Genomic DNA, 15,978 nt, shown 5'->3' with positions numbered 1-15,978 from the left:
CCAAGATATTTGAAACTATACAGATTAATAAATCTTTTTCCTGTACAAATCAAAGTATTAATATTAACAAAGGGCGAAGCGCTCTAATTTCAGGTAAAAAAACAATTTATATAGCCAATAAATAGATTTATAATTTATCTAACCTCACATTTTGTCGATAAAACAGGAAAAAACAAATTTCTCAAGGACGTTTAGGATTCCCTTAATAATCTCATATTTTGTCTCGTTAGTTGGCTTAATAATTTCGTTAAATTTGTTTTCTATTGTAACGAGTTTAGTTATATACATATTTTTAGCCGACTGTGTCTTTTTATCGATACAACAAATATTACTTTTATTTAACTTTTTATTGGTTGCACAGAATGAAAAATCCTTTACTAGAATTAAAATATCGTAATAAAACAAATCTAGGCTACTATATATGTATGTGTATATATATATATATATATATATATATATATATATGTATATTAATTATTTTATATATATATATATATATATATATATAAAGAATAAGAAAGCTAAACAATTATAGTTTTCTTATCTTCGATCTTTCTAACTTAATTTAAGCAATATATGTATAAGAAAAGTAATTATTTAACTTTCTTGGTTTTTAAAATGTACATAATATAGTAGCCCAGATTTGTTATTATGAATACTTTAATTCTGCTAAAGGATTTTGATTCTGTATAGCCAATAAAAAGTTAATAAAAATAGTTAAGTTAAATAAAAATAGTATTGTTAATAAAGTAGATGAAAATTAGAGTACAATAAATAAGATTTTTTTTTCTTAAAAACTATTGATTTTTTTTTTTACGAAAATTAAAGAAATAAAAAAGTTTCTAAAGAAATCAAACTTTTTCATACATATTTTTAGATGATCACATTCTGGTTTGTTATAAGTTCTAATAAAAAATTGAATAAGGGTTGTTAGTTTCATCCTCTTATAACGATACAGAAAGATTAAAAAAATATTAATAAATATCCTTTTTATTAATGAAAAATACCCATCAAATTTAATTTTTTTTACTTGTCTAAAATTGAAGAAAAAAAATCTAAAATTCTAATTTTTATTTCGGCTTTTCGGAGGAATATATGTTTATATAAAAAATCATCCTTAATTTTCGACAAAGAATTATTTTCTAAAATTTTTCGCATTTATTTAGGAACACCCTGTATATGTAGTTAAACTATTCATATGTATTTAACTTTTATGATAAATTACACTTATTATTATCCATATATGTATATTAAAACTCTTACGAAAAATTTTTTTCTTCAAGATTATGCAATAAAAAATTACAAATTTTTAACTTTAAATTTCTATAAAAAATTTGACGTGAAAAATTAATTTAAACATTTTTAAAAAAATTTTCCGCGCATTTTCTTTCACTTTTGGCTAAAATTTCAGCGATATCATCTGAACGTTGTTGAACGTATGTTGTAACAGAATTCTGGCGCGAATTTGCAATTGTTTTTCCAAACTATACCATTGGAGGATTACGCGATAGGCTTAAAAGCGCTAGTCTGAGAGAGGAAGGGCGTCGCGCGCTCCCGATTAAGACGTAGTCCTTTAATTCATTATAACAATAGACGGAGAGGGAGGGGGCGGGAAGCCGCTGGGAGGAAAATTTAGACTCGTGGACGTCGACAAGCTGATCGAAAGCCCCATTTAATCCCGGAGCCGCGAAGAGAAACAAAAAGCGTGATCGCATCGAGTTCCGCCTACATCCGTTTCAATTAACCAGAGCAAACTGTGATTTATCTTGGGTGCGCCGAGGTCCTTGTTTAAGACCAGGCATGACGATTCAGATCGACACATTTCTTCGCGAACTGCGTCAAATCTTACTGCTTTCGAAACAGCTGTTTTTCCTCGACACGTCAAAATCTTCGCGATGCTGATTTTATCGCCATCAATATATTTGAAAATTAATGAGCCTCAGGTATCGAAATATTTTTAAAAATCGATAAAACATTATTTTTGCGCACCCTTTTCTTTTTGAAAAAAATTAAAACATTTTTTTAATTAAAAAATTAAAATTTTTTAAAATTAAAAATTATAACTTTTTTTACTGCTTTCGAAACAGCTGTTTTTCCTCGACACGTCAAAATCTTCGCGATGCTGATTTTATCGCCATCAATATATTTGAAAATTAATGAGCCTCAGGTATCGAAATATTTTTTAAAATCGATAAAACATTATTTTTGCGCACTCTTTTCTTTTTGAAAAAAATTAAAACATTTTTTAAATTAAGAATTAAAACTTTTTTTTACTGCTTTTGAAACAGCTGTTTTTCCTCGACACGTCAAAATCTTATTCGCAATGTCTGATTTTATCGCCATCTATATATTTGAAAATTAATATATCAGCCTCGGGTATCGAAATATTTTTAAAAATCGATAAAACATCATTTTTGCGCACCCTGTTTTTTTTTGAAAAAAATTAAAATTTTTTAAAATTAAAAATTAAAACTTTTTTTACTGCTTTCGAAACACTGTTTTTCCTCGACACGTCGAAATCTTCGCGATGTCTGATTTTATCGCCATCTATATATTTGAAAATTAATATATCAGCCTCGGGTATCGAAATATTTTTAAAAATCGATAAAACATCATTTTTACGCACCCTTTTCTTTTTGAAAAAATTAAAAAATTGTTTCAATTAAAAAATAAAATTTTTTTTAAATTAAAAAATTAAAAATTGTTTTAAATTAATAAATTTAAAAAATTTTTTAATATAAAATTGGTAGGTCAGCGTTTTGTTTCTATATGTACTTTAATCGTGGAAAAGCATTTATTATTCTATTCAACCAATAAAAAGAAAAGGGTGCGCAAAAATGTTTGATCGCCAGAGTCTTATTAAATCGTATAAATTCGATCAAATATTTAAATATTACTAATGATCACAAAATTTGTATTGCATTAACTGTGAAAATAAATGACTAATTATTTGTGCGATCTCGTATAATAGATCTTACGCAAGGTAAATCCCTCCCCTATTTTTCTCGTGATTAGCGGTAAGAGTGTTTGTGGATTTGATTTTTCTATGGTACTCTCTTTCGATTTCTATCCATCTCTCTTTAGCAATTACGTCGAAGGTTGCCACTCAAGTCCCGATCGATGTCTTCGAGAGTTTTTCGATTACTCGGGAAAAGAGGCCGAGTCACATTGCTTCTGTGGCCACACTTTTAATCCCATGTAATTATTTTTAATAATCACTTATCACGCGTAAATGCGTGATTCAGCATCTACGTGTATTTTTAAATTCCAGAAATATATTTTGCAGGAATACCCGAGAGTATATTTAAATAAATATAATAAATATTATTGTATTAAAAGAAATATTATAAATAAATATTAATAAATATCGCGCAATTTTGCACACCACGTAAAATCCATTTTCTGTATATATTTTGTAGTAACAAAATTCAATATAAATGATAAAAGATTCTCCTGGGATTTTTCTTGCGAATTTATAAGTAAATTCAAAATATATAAATAATGTCAAAAAATAAATAAATATTAATAAATTTCGCGCGATTTTTTGTATACATATGTAATAATAATTTGACATAAATGATAAAAGATTCTCCCGGGATTTTTTTTTTGCGAATTTACAAGTAAATTCAAAATATATAAATAATGTAAAGAAAAAAAAATATTATCAATATTATTATATTAAGAAATATTGCAAATAAATATTAATAAATATCGCGCAATTTTACACATAAAATAAAATCTATTTTCTGTATATATATTTTGCAATAATAATTCAACACGAATGATAAAAGATTCTCCCGGGATTTTCTCGCGAATTTACAAGTGAATTTAAAGTAGATAAAATGATGTCAAAAAATGTAAGCGCTCTCTCTAAATATTTGTTGATTTTTTTCGGAGATGAGAGAAGAGGGAAAATATCGTTCTTGTGCAAAATGCAAATAATTTAATGCACATGTTGTCTCGCATTCGCGCACGTGTACGAAGAAAATGACAGGAGGGCGCCGATTCTTTCGACGGGCCACGAGTTTATGGCGAAAAGCTCATTTATCTTCGGCATTGTGGGCATTAAAAAAAGGAGGGAAACGAGGGAAATGATCCCTGAAGAGAGCTACCGCTGCCACCGGCGCCTCTTTAGTCTTTAGAGAGATAGAGAGAGAAAATAAGAGAGATCTCGCGGAGGGATACTGACGGATAAAAGTTGATAGGCAAACACACACACTTTTTATATCCTTATCTTTACACCGTGCATCTGTTGCTTTATGAAGTCATTCATGCGCCATCAGAATGTTTTAAAAGATCTAACTTCGTGTATCGCCGATAAGATCCAATAATAATTACATTTTTTTAATTTTTTTTTATTACGCGTACATATTTTTCAGAATTTTTATATCTTCAAATAAAATACCTCTAATTTTACGGATTAACAAATGCATTTTTTAATTTTTTATTACGTGTACATAATTTTTATATCTTCAAATAAAATCTTTCCAAATTTTTGGATTATTAATTTTACATTTTGTAATTTTTTATAATGTGTACATATTTTTGAGAATTTTTATATCTTCGAATAAAATATCTTTCCAATTTTATGGATTATTAATTTTAATTTTTTAATTTTTTTATCACGCATACATATTTTTAAGAATTTTTATAAAAATAAAATATCTCCAATTTTTCAAATTATTAACAAATATATTTTTTAATTTTTTTATTACGTGTACATATTTTTAAGAATTTTTATATCTTCAATTAAAATATCTACAATTTTTCGGATTATTAACAAATACATTTTTTAATTTTTTTATTACGTGTACATATTTTTAATGATTTTTATATCTTCAAATAAAATATCTTTCCAAATTTTTGGATTATTAATTTTACATTTTGTAATTTTTTATTACGTGTACATATTTTAAAGAATTTTTATATCTTCGAATAAAATATCTTCAATTTTATGGATTATTAACAAACGTGTGAGAAAAAATTATCATCTGCCCTGCGAGGGTAATAAAATGCAAAATTTTGTTTGCGGTATTCAAAATTCTCCGAGATGTTCCGTTATATTTTATTATTAATTAGATTTAATATTAATTAGAAGTCTATAAAAAAAAGAGACGTCAAGAAAGATTTAGACTTCGATAAGAGATAGCGTTGGCTCTCTTAGCTTTTCGCACGTACAAACAAATGTATTCAGATATTGTGCAATTCATTATCACACAGTGTGTCATGATTTATTAAAATATCAACACCTACGATGTCATCGAATCCTTATTTCATGACATCATCTAGTATACACGATGACATCATCAAATGCGCGCCGTGCAAAATGATCATTTCTTATCCTCCATCTCACTTGTCATAAAACTCTATAAATCTCTCTAATAAGGGAATCTCACGAACCTGGAAATTCTAATTTTCATAAAAATTTACATACGTAGAGGAAATAAATAGATGAATTTAGATATTTATTTGCTACTAAAAAAAACGATTTTAAGAACTGAAATCATCCCTCATTGGCTTTTTACTTTTTTCGATATAAATATCTCGAAAAACATTCAGAGATATCAAGAAAGTTTCCTTCAAAAAATATCTTTACTTAATTACATTAATATTAATTATATTAAATAATTATTTAAATAAATTAAATAATAAAATAATAATAAATTTAAAAAAATTGTCTTAAAAAATTTTAGAAATATATTTCTATTTAATAAATAATTAATATATCTCTATTTAAATAAATAATAAAAACATATACCTCAAATTAATAAATAATAAATATACTTCTAACTAATAATAAAAAATATAATATATATATATATATATATATATTTAATAAATAATAAAAATACCTATATTTAATTATATTAAGAAATTGTAAAAAAATTTTGAAAAAATTTTGAACAAAATATTTTTAAATTTAAGATTGAGAAAAATCGCTCTATACACACTGAAACAAAAAATTGTATTAACTTGACTAAACTTTTCAACTAAATTACTATTTTGTTAATTGAACATATATTAGTATTTAAGTCAAATATATATCTGTTAGATTTAATATGTTACATTTAATTTAAATATTTTTATATGTTCAATTAACAAAATAATATTTAGTTGAAAGATTTAGTCAAGTTAACAAATTTTTTCAGTGCAAGAATAATTTCATCCTTTTAGAATCGTTTTTGGACAATAAAAAAAATAAACCTAACCTAATCTAACCCTAACCTAACCTATTACCTAACCTAACCTAACAATTTAAAATTTCTAAATTAATTTCCTGCTATATGTGCATAACATTTCAGGATTTTTCGGTTTGGGAGGTTCCCTGTAAGTCGATGATAATCGCGGATTATCGAATGCATTATCGGATGGGTGATAAGAAAGAAAAAAAGGCACATCGAGCGTCTTGGCGTGCGGAAAAAAAAAATGGCGCATTATTTTCCAGGAAAGGAGTGACGGCGAGTGCAGCACTTAACGACCCCCGTCAAATAAGCATTACGACGTACAAAATGATCGATCGCCGTTACACATCTGCGCGCGTTTTAAAGATACGAGAGAGCGAAAAGCGAGTCTCGTCGAGCCGAGTGAGTAAAAATCGTGACTAGGCCTTTCTCGCGCGCGCACATCGGCAGGAAATTAATCATAATAATCCCGCTATCCGGTCGACAATAATTCTGATCGCGCACACCTTCGTCATTCATTATACAAGGCCAGACACGGTACGTGCATATACCGGGGTATATATATCGGTGAAACGTGTGAAATGCGCAGATTCACCCCGATTATAGCAAAGCAACGTCGAAAGAGGAAATAACAATCTGGCACAATCTTTTTAGGGCGACGCTGTCACGCACACGAAAGTGTTAAAATTACTCATCCGCGTAATTTCAGATGTAGAAAGAAATATCCTTCTATACCTATGGGGGATAAAATTAAGGGATAATATACCATTTTTTCAGTATAAATAATTATCTTATATTAATAACGTTAAATATACTGCACTTTTGTTCAACACTTTTCAAGTGCGTCTTATCAAATAACTTTTTATTAATTTTATTAATTGTTTTATTAATTTGATATATTAATTTTCTAATTTATTAGTTCTTAATCTTATTTAATATGTAGCAGTTCGTTTTTTATGTAAAATTTAGTTTTTAATATATTTTATATATTATGTTTATTTTAATATATAAAATTTGCTCTTTAAATAGAAATTTATTCTTTGTTAACTTTTTCTTACTATAAAATCTTTATTATTTTCTATATTCTTATTATCTGTTTACACTATTTATTTATAGAATCTTTATAAATTTAATAAAATAATTATGAAAAATTTCAATCTTTAGTTTCCTTATTTAGTTAAAAATTAAAATTTAAAAAATTTTTTATTTATATAACTAATAAAAATTTAAAAGTTATATAAGTTAATAAAAATCGACTAATTGGTTCTGTAAACCTACGTTTTCAGGTCGATATATATAAATTTTCTATTGAATCATCCGATGAGATATAAACTCAGTGTGATCACAAGCCTAGTTGATAGAGCTATTGTACTCGCTGATCCTATGTTTCACGAAGAAAACATTAATATAGTCAGAAGAATTCTTCGTAATAATTGTTACCCGTTAACGGTTATAAACAAAAATATTAACAAAAGACGTAGGGCGATTAAATTTGGCGGTAATCTTAGCTCATTAAACCGAAATAAATTTGATGCGCGAACTTGTATGGTGTTGCCTTACATTAGAGATTAGAGCGAGAATATTACGCGTTGCATTAATAAAAATGGAATTGATGTATTATATACCGTTCCAAAAAAATTAGACACACTGATAAAATGAGGAAAAGATAGGATAGACAACTTAAAAAGAACCGATGTCGTGTATAAAATTGAATGTGCGAATTGTGATTCTACGTATATTGGACAGACAAAGAGACATTTAGAAACGCGCATCAAAGAACATAAAAATAATATCAAAAAAGACACTACATTGCATTCAGTCGTTAGTTTGCATCGGACTTGCAACGATCATGAGTTCCGTTCGGATTCTCCGGTGATCTTGCATCAAGAAAAACAAACAAGAAAAAGAGAAATTGCAGAAATGTTTTATATAAAAAAACAAAGTAAAGGCATTTTTTACAGAAAGATACGGAGAATTTTAGTGGGATTTATGATCGTGTTCTTGACGCTATTTAAATTATTTTTATTTTTACCTATTTATTTATTTATTTGACTTTATTATGAGGTTTTAGATTGCGAAAGACACATTAGTTTGTCTCGATTTTCTTAACGCGTAATGACTAAGATTCTTGCTAACTGTTAACATCTATTTATTTCTTGCTTACTTCTGTCAAGTCTACATTGTTTATTAAAATATTAAACAATGGTGAATATTGTCGGTGGTATGCAGTGAATTTGATTTACTGTATTAATTTATTATGCATTTACGTTTGGTATGTAACATACTTGTATATGAATTTATAATTATTTGTTGCGATAAAATGTATTAAAATTATAATTATTTTTATGTAACTTTTTATAGATTTACTTGTGAAAAGAGCTGCAATGACAGCCGAAACGTTGTATTTTAACTAATTATTTATAATAAATGATTGCCAGTTTGGTCGACTTTTACCATTAAGGAAAGATTTTTATAAGAATATATATATAGATTGAAAAATAATAACTTTATAATTTCTATTTAAAAAATAAACTTTATACATTAAAATAGATATGTAAGTAGATGAAACAATATTTTTGTTTCAATTATTTTACTGCATAATATCTTAAAGTGTAATAAAATACTTATTGAAGAATTAATTAATTTATTTTTCTTAGCAGATAAAATTCAATTAAAATTATTAAATAAAATTTAATTAAAATTATTTATTTCAAATAAATGATTTATTAGGCAATATTGAAAGAAATATTTCTAAATTTAATAATTTGTTTCCAGTGTATAAATAATAAAGATGCAAAATTTGCATAAGCTAATAAATAAAAAATCCAAACTGAAATTGCTTATAAATATATAAAGCAAGGTTTAAACTATTTTCTAAATCTGCTCTAATTTTGCTTCTAATCATATTATATAACTGTTACTTTAATACGCTGGCCGGAGAGATAAAACGTCTGCGGCAGGATTTTCCTCCCCGGAAGAGAGCCACGTGTGTTCAAGAGAACAAGCGCGCTCGCAAAGGGGTTAAAAGGCGTCGCGTCGTTTTGGGGGGTCCTCGCGAAGGAAGTTGACCCAGGTGCGAACCGTCAACCTTCCGAAACGCGAAGATCACGGATCCCGCGCGATGCAACGAAAACAGTTTGCGGCCTGTCACCTCGCGCGACTCGCGTATTAAGTTCAGCACTGACGCGCGGTTATATTTTCGGACAGGGTGGTCCTCTCGCGTGTGCACCTCAAAGCCGTCTCCTCGAGTATATTCAAAGGCGCCATCCTGGAGGCGATGGCGCGTTGTTTGCGCAACAAATGACTCGACCAGATCAAAAGACGCGGATTTGCGACGAGAAAAGGACAGACGAGTGCATATAAATTTTGTACGAAAACGAACGTCACGCGCTAATAGCTTGGAGAGAAACTTGAGAGAGATCTATCGTCTTTCATCAATAGAAACATCATATTAGGTAAAATTAAGAATTAATATATTAATACATTTATAATTAATCATTTTTAAAAATTAATAAAACAATTAATAAAATTAATAAAATTTAAAGCGTTCATTTGCTAATTATATTTAAAATAATAATAATGTGTGTGTGTGGTGTGTGTGTATGTGTGTTATAAAAATTAAAACTATATTACATATTAAATAATACGTTATAATACTTTAAATTCGATTAATATTTTTGACAGTTATCAGCTGATTTCTGTCAAAAAATATTATTCGAGTTTAAAGTTTTATAACATATTACTTGTACGAGTACAACATTATTATTCTAATTCTTATAATAAATTTCTATTTTAAGATTGAATAAAAAATTATTTGATAAAATTAATAAATTAAAAAAAAATTATAAATGAATAAAATAAAAAATGAATAAATTAAAAAAAATTATAAACCAATAAAATAAAATAAATAAAATTATTTTTTTGTAACATGAAATTTTGTCGTCCTCGTGTTATTATTGCTTCTTATGAGTTTTCTACATATCGTTCCGATAATTCGCTTTTTATCGCAAAATACCATCTCGGCGGCTCTGGTCCTTTTATTGAGGACTTCATAAAAAAAATAGAAAAAAAGAATACGGGGAAAAGATATATACGTAAAGACACGTTACAGAAGTTACGATTTCATTGTAAATGATTGCCCGCAATTACGTAGAACGTTCGTATCTCGTCCAGGAAAAAGTGGGACGTTGCTAATTATATTCCGATTACCCTAATCAGCAAAATAATGCTTCGGTCGCCTGTAGAGATTAATTTTGAGCTAATTTTAGTTCTTGTAACTAATAATCGAACATCCTATATTCTTATTCGATGGCACAAAAAGTAATGGCATCATAGTCCAGGAAAAGGCGTGCAAACTAATAAATTATTATTATTATACACAGAATTGAATAATAAATGGATTATAGAAATTAATAAAATTAATAAAAAATTATTTTCTAAAATAAATAAATTTAAAAAATTAAAAATGAATAAATTAAAAAAAATTATAGATGAATAAAATAAAATTGGATTATAGAAAGATTTTTTCCTAAAATTCTGTATCAAACAGATTTTTCGAAAATACCATGAAAATTATTTTTTGATATATTGGAAATATTTTTATTTTCACTAGATAAGGTAAATGCAATTCTTTTGACACTCAGCCACTTCGAGACTTTATATATGCATATTAATAAAAATATATTTTAATCATTTAAAAGAGGGTTGGGTTCTCTTCAATATCGAAGCCTCGGGCTCGTAATACGAGACTGCGCTCATAAATTGAACGTTTGAAGGACTTACCCGGCAATATCTTGAACGCGAGTCTGCAAGACCGTTTTCTCAAAGGGCTCTTCGGGGATCAGGCTGCACAGCAACTGCGTCACACTGGCGGCGACCATTCCATTTCCGGTCGAATTGGCGGATACATCTTGGGTCTGCGCGTGGTCGTCGAGACTAGTCAGAGTCTGCGAAGGGAGAAAACGTAAATAGTTAGGTGCGTAGCAAGAGATGTGATATTTTTATAAAAAATAGCCTCGCGTTTGCAAAAAATTATAATATAAATTATATAAGTAAATTATAATAAATATAATTTAATAATATAATATTATAAATATTATAATTTAATATTATAATAAATATTATAAATAAATTATAATTAATATAAATTATATAAATATTATAATAATTTATACTTTCAATTCTCCTTAAACAAACATGTTAGAATTTATTAATGTTCAGTTAAAATACGAGAAGAACAGTTTCGATCGGAGAGATGTGTTTACTCGAATTTTTTTTGGTCACAAAAAGAGCGTCTAAGGATACAGCAAGAAATGTGAGGAGAGTGAAATCCATTAGACTTCAGTGTACAATTACACGTCGCAATTAAAGGTGACAAAAGGTATGTCGGAATGCAACAAAAAGATTGTCATTTTGATAACAAATAATCCCCACCCTCTGATAGATCTTAAAAAAAATAAATAAGGAGAGTCATTGATATTAAAATCATTAAGGGGATTCTAAACGTCCTTGAGAAGTCTGTTGTTTCTTTCCTGTTTTATCGACAAAATGTGAGGTTAGATAAACTATAAAAAGCATTCATATTTCTATAACCAAGATATACGAGACTATACAGATTGATCAATCTCTTTTCTGTACAAATTAAAGTATATTAATATTAACGAAGGGCGAAGCGCTCTAATTTCAGGTAAAAAACAATCTGTATAGCCAATAAATAATTTTATAGTTTACACATTTTGTCGATAAAGCAGGAAAAAAACAACTTCTCAAGGACGTTTAGGATCCCCTTAAAGCTCCTGGCTTCTAATTGATTATGTTGGACACTCTTAAAATATCTCGAAAACTATCCTTTTAAAAAGTTAATTAAAAATTAACTAAAAAATTGATTATAAAATTAACTAAAAAATTAATTAAAAATTTTTATTTTTAACAAAATCGGTAGATCTGCGCTTTGTTTCTATATGTACTTTAATCATGAAAAATCATTTATTATTCAATTCAACGAATAAAAAGAAAAAGGTGCACAAAAATGAGGTTGTGTCGATAAAACAAGACGGCGTTTAGGATCCTCTGGAAATAAAATATTAACGAAACTACATTTTTTAGTTAATTTTAGGTCGAATTTAAATTAATAGAGTTTTAATTTAAGTTTTATTGTTAGTTACAAAGATATATGATGGCAACAATTAGGAGCTTGCAAAAAATGATGAATCTCTCGACATTTTTGTTGAGAAAAGATCGTTTTGCAAAAAAAATTGCTGAGAAATTAAAGAGCTGGTAAATTTTTCTTATCGGACAATTAGAAAAATTCCATATACCTATATTTTCGATTTTACTAAGAATTGTGCTCGCGTTACATCGATCGGTTGGTCACTTAGCGTCCGATTCTGATCGATCAAGAGATATTAGACGCACAAATAATACACGTGCAAGATTTCTGATCCGGTGTTGAATTATTGTTACAGACCCGTTAGGCTGTACAACACGTATACACGTATACATATATACATTTAGAACGTTAAATTAGTGGTAACGAGTCACAAAGGGTCCGATAAGAATCCCGGAGACAGGGAATATGGGTCCTAAACGGTTTAGTCCTCGGCTTCGATAAGTCTCGTTCGAGGAATCCTATCGAAGAGTCGTATACTACACGTTTGTTCACTTTTATTTGGGCTTCTGGCCGCCATCGTCCACTCGCGCTTGAATATATCAAAACGAAAATTATCCTTAAATATTAGCAAACAAACGCGAAAGCAATTTTTTTTTTCGAAAAACGATCCGTTTCCTAAATTCTTAAATTAATTTTAGAAAATATATTAATTAAAATATATATATTAAAAATATATTTAAAAAATATATATTAAAATAATTTAAAAAATTATATTTATATATAATTTGCAACTACCAGCTACATATTTTTTTTACAGCTCACTGAAAAAAATGACTAAATTAATAAATATTATTTATTATTTCAATACTGAATTAATTAATTATTTCAATACTGCCTAATAAATCATTTATTTGAAACAAACAAATATATTTATTTTGAAAAGGATTCTTGTTTATCAAACAAAAATGTTTTACATCAAATCAATTATTTAAAAAATAATTTCCGTGTCGACAGTGAAATAAAATTACAAGGTATATTATAAACGACCCAACTGTCAAAAAATTATAACTGTCAATATTATTAGTTTCAAATAAATGATTTATTTCAGTATTGAAATAAGTACTTATTCGAATTCAATAATTATGTTTCAGTGTATGTGTTTATTTGCATCAAATAATTTTGCAGATAGAAGTATTGAGATAATATAATTATCGAAAAATTAATAAGAGATATTTCATATTTTAGGTAAAATTACCTCAAATTAAAGTATAAAATATCCCATAAACTATTCACTTTTTAACCGTCCTATCCTTATCATTTTTAAGGTCATTTTTAAGTCACGATATTATGTCCATCTGGAAATCCTACAACTTTTATCTGATACATTTTTTAAAATCCCGCGACTTCTAAATATTTTCCTACTTATTCACTCTGAAAAATATTTCCGGCTTTTCTATTCTCCCTTTTAAAAATAACAAATATGTCTGTACATATAGGTCTATTTTTAATTTGTAAGAACTATTATCAGTTTCAAAAGATATCGTGGCGCATTCACAGAAAATTTTGAGGTGCATAATCTTTTAAGAACTATTGTTATGCGTCGGACGAGAGCCCCTGGGATGGAAGAGATAATGTTACGAACCGGCCAGCTCATAAGAGAGGTAGCGAAATAATCTCCAACGAAACATTAAAAAGCGGTTTGACCACTATCTTGACAAATTCAATCCCATCCATATCGAGGAGGAAAAAAAACGGACTGCCACGACATTCTTTCTCTCTCTCTGATACGGAACGAACACCAAAACAAGACGCCAACAAGACGTTGAAATTTCGAGGAACGCATATATCGAGTACGCGCGATCGTAAACAGGAGATGCTTTTATGTTAATCCAGTTCTTCCCAAACACTGATGATGACGAGACGAGACGATCTTAGAGAACTCTAGACACCGATGATAATACGGCTCAGGCTCTAAGACACTTTGATTAATTTTAAAAAATTAAAAATATTGTTTTACAATTATTTAGACACTTTATAATTAATTAAAAAAATTAAAAATATTATTTTCAATAATTTTAAAATAATATTTTTAATTAATCATAATTTAAAATTATTGAAAATAATATTTTCAATTTTTTTAATTAATCATGAAGTTACTTACAATTAGAATTTGAACCGTATTATCAGCGTCTATAAAATAATTTTAAAATAATATAAATTTTTCTATATTTTTACTTTTCTATTTTTTATATTTATTTTTTAATTTGTTTTTCTATTTCTTATATTTATTTTTTACTTTATTTTAATGTGCGTACAGTTTATAAATTTGACATCCAAAATTTTGTTCATGGGTTGACAAAAGCACAAAGTTCATATATTTATTATTGATAATAAAGAGTAAAATAAAAGAGATAAAATTATTTACCTTATATATATTCATTACGTAAGATTAGTATCAGAAAAAATTTAATCTTATTTAACCTACTCTAATGAATATAATATCAATATATATTTTATCTTTATTTTACCGATTATGATCAATATATTTATAAAAATTATTAAATAAATTTATCCTTGAGTCAGAACTTTTAAATACTAAATAAAATGTAAAAATGTGTACAACGAAAAATAAAAAATAAATGATTTAAGCTATTTTTCACGTGTTTCTGCGATTAATAAACAAAATGACACCTCACATCGTCTACTGTGAATCGTTACATCTCCTTTGGATTCAAATTTCGTGATTGAAAGGCAATTTCTTTCCCTATTTTTCTTTATTTTTTACGGTCAACAAATACAATTTGTAGTCATCGAAATAGTTTGTAGTCACTCATATAAATTCTCGAGCAAAAGGGAGACGACCTTTAGATGTCATGATTTCTAGCAATTTACATGGAATTGTAAATTTGTTTGGTCGACGGACCAGGAAACATTGAGAGAAGAAGGGGAAAATCGACGGACGACCCTTTTCGAGTAATTCGTCTCTGCGTAATGGTCCAAACTATCAACAAATTTTCCCGAATCCAGCGAGATGGATGGATTAAAATAATCCGTCTCTTGATTTTTTTAAACTTTCTTTTTTTTAAGGAAATAAATAGACCGAAATTCTTGAAACAACTAAAATATTTTTTTTTTATTTTCATATTTTTTCATTAAATCTATGAATGCCGAATTAATTTTGCACACATCGAGAGAGAGAGAGAGAGACAGTTATAAAGATAAAGAGACGAGAATTTTTCTAATTCCTCGCTTATCGCTGAATTTTTAATTTGACGAGAATCTTTATCTCGCTTTTTTACGACGCGACGTTTTTTTCTGGTCCATTTGATAACGAGACGATTCCCTTGTTTTCATTTTCTCGTGAATCTCCCTGCTCCCCGAAATCGTATACGGAGACGAACCTGGCCAATATAATATACTAGACGGTCTAAAATGGATAAATGGAGCTGCGCGATCATATACGAACAGCAATCAAGGCAAAAATGTTCGTATAAAACAAGCGAATTCACGTCCGATATCTGCTTAAATCGTAGGAATGCTGACCATGACTGTTTTACCGACTTTGAGTTCACGGGCTTTTCTTTTTATTGGCTATAGATTGAAAAATCCTTCTCCACAATTAAAATATTGATAATAACGGAGAGCGCTATAATTTCATATAAAAAACAATAAAAGTTAGAAAATTAC

At 27.9% G+C, this 15,978-nt stretch overlaps 1 protein-coding gene across 5 annotated transcripts in view; it reads right to left on the bottom strand.

Annotated features, from left to right (window-relative positions):
• Nucleotides 1-15,978, bottom strand: part of ssp3 (short spindle 3) — a 63,704-nt gene that overhangs the window by 34,401 nt on the left and 13,325 nt on the right. For all 5 annotated transcript variants that reach the window (XM_085485704.1, XM_085485703.1, XM_085485701.1 and 2 more), the window contains exon 11: nucleotides 10,965-11,128. In XM_085485704.1, coding sequence (XP_085341830.1) covers nucleotides 10,965-11,128 — 164 coding nt within the window. The remainder of the gene's footprint in view (nucleotides 1-10,964; nucleotides 11,129-15,978) is intronic.

This window comes from Nylanderia fulva, unplaced genomic scaffold, assembly GCF_048542155.1.
Source record: "Nylanderia fulva isolate GAGA-0341 unplaced genomic scaffold, ASM4854215v1 Scaffold39, whole genome shotgun sequence".
Classification (NCBI taxonomy): domain Eukaryota; kingdom Metazoa; phylum Arthropoda; class Insecta; order Hymenoptera; family Formicidae; genus Nylanderia; species Nylanderia fulva.
Note: the sequence above shows the minus strand (reverse complement) of the source record. Positions and strands in the feature narration are given on the sequence as shown.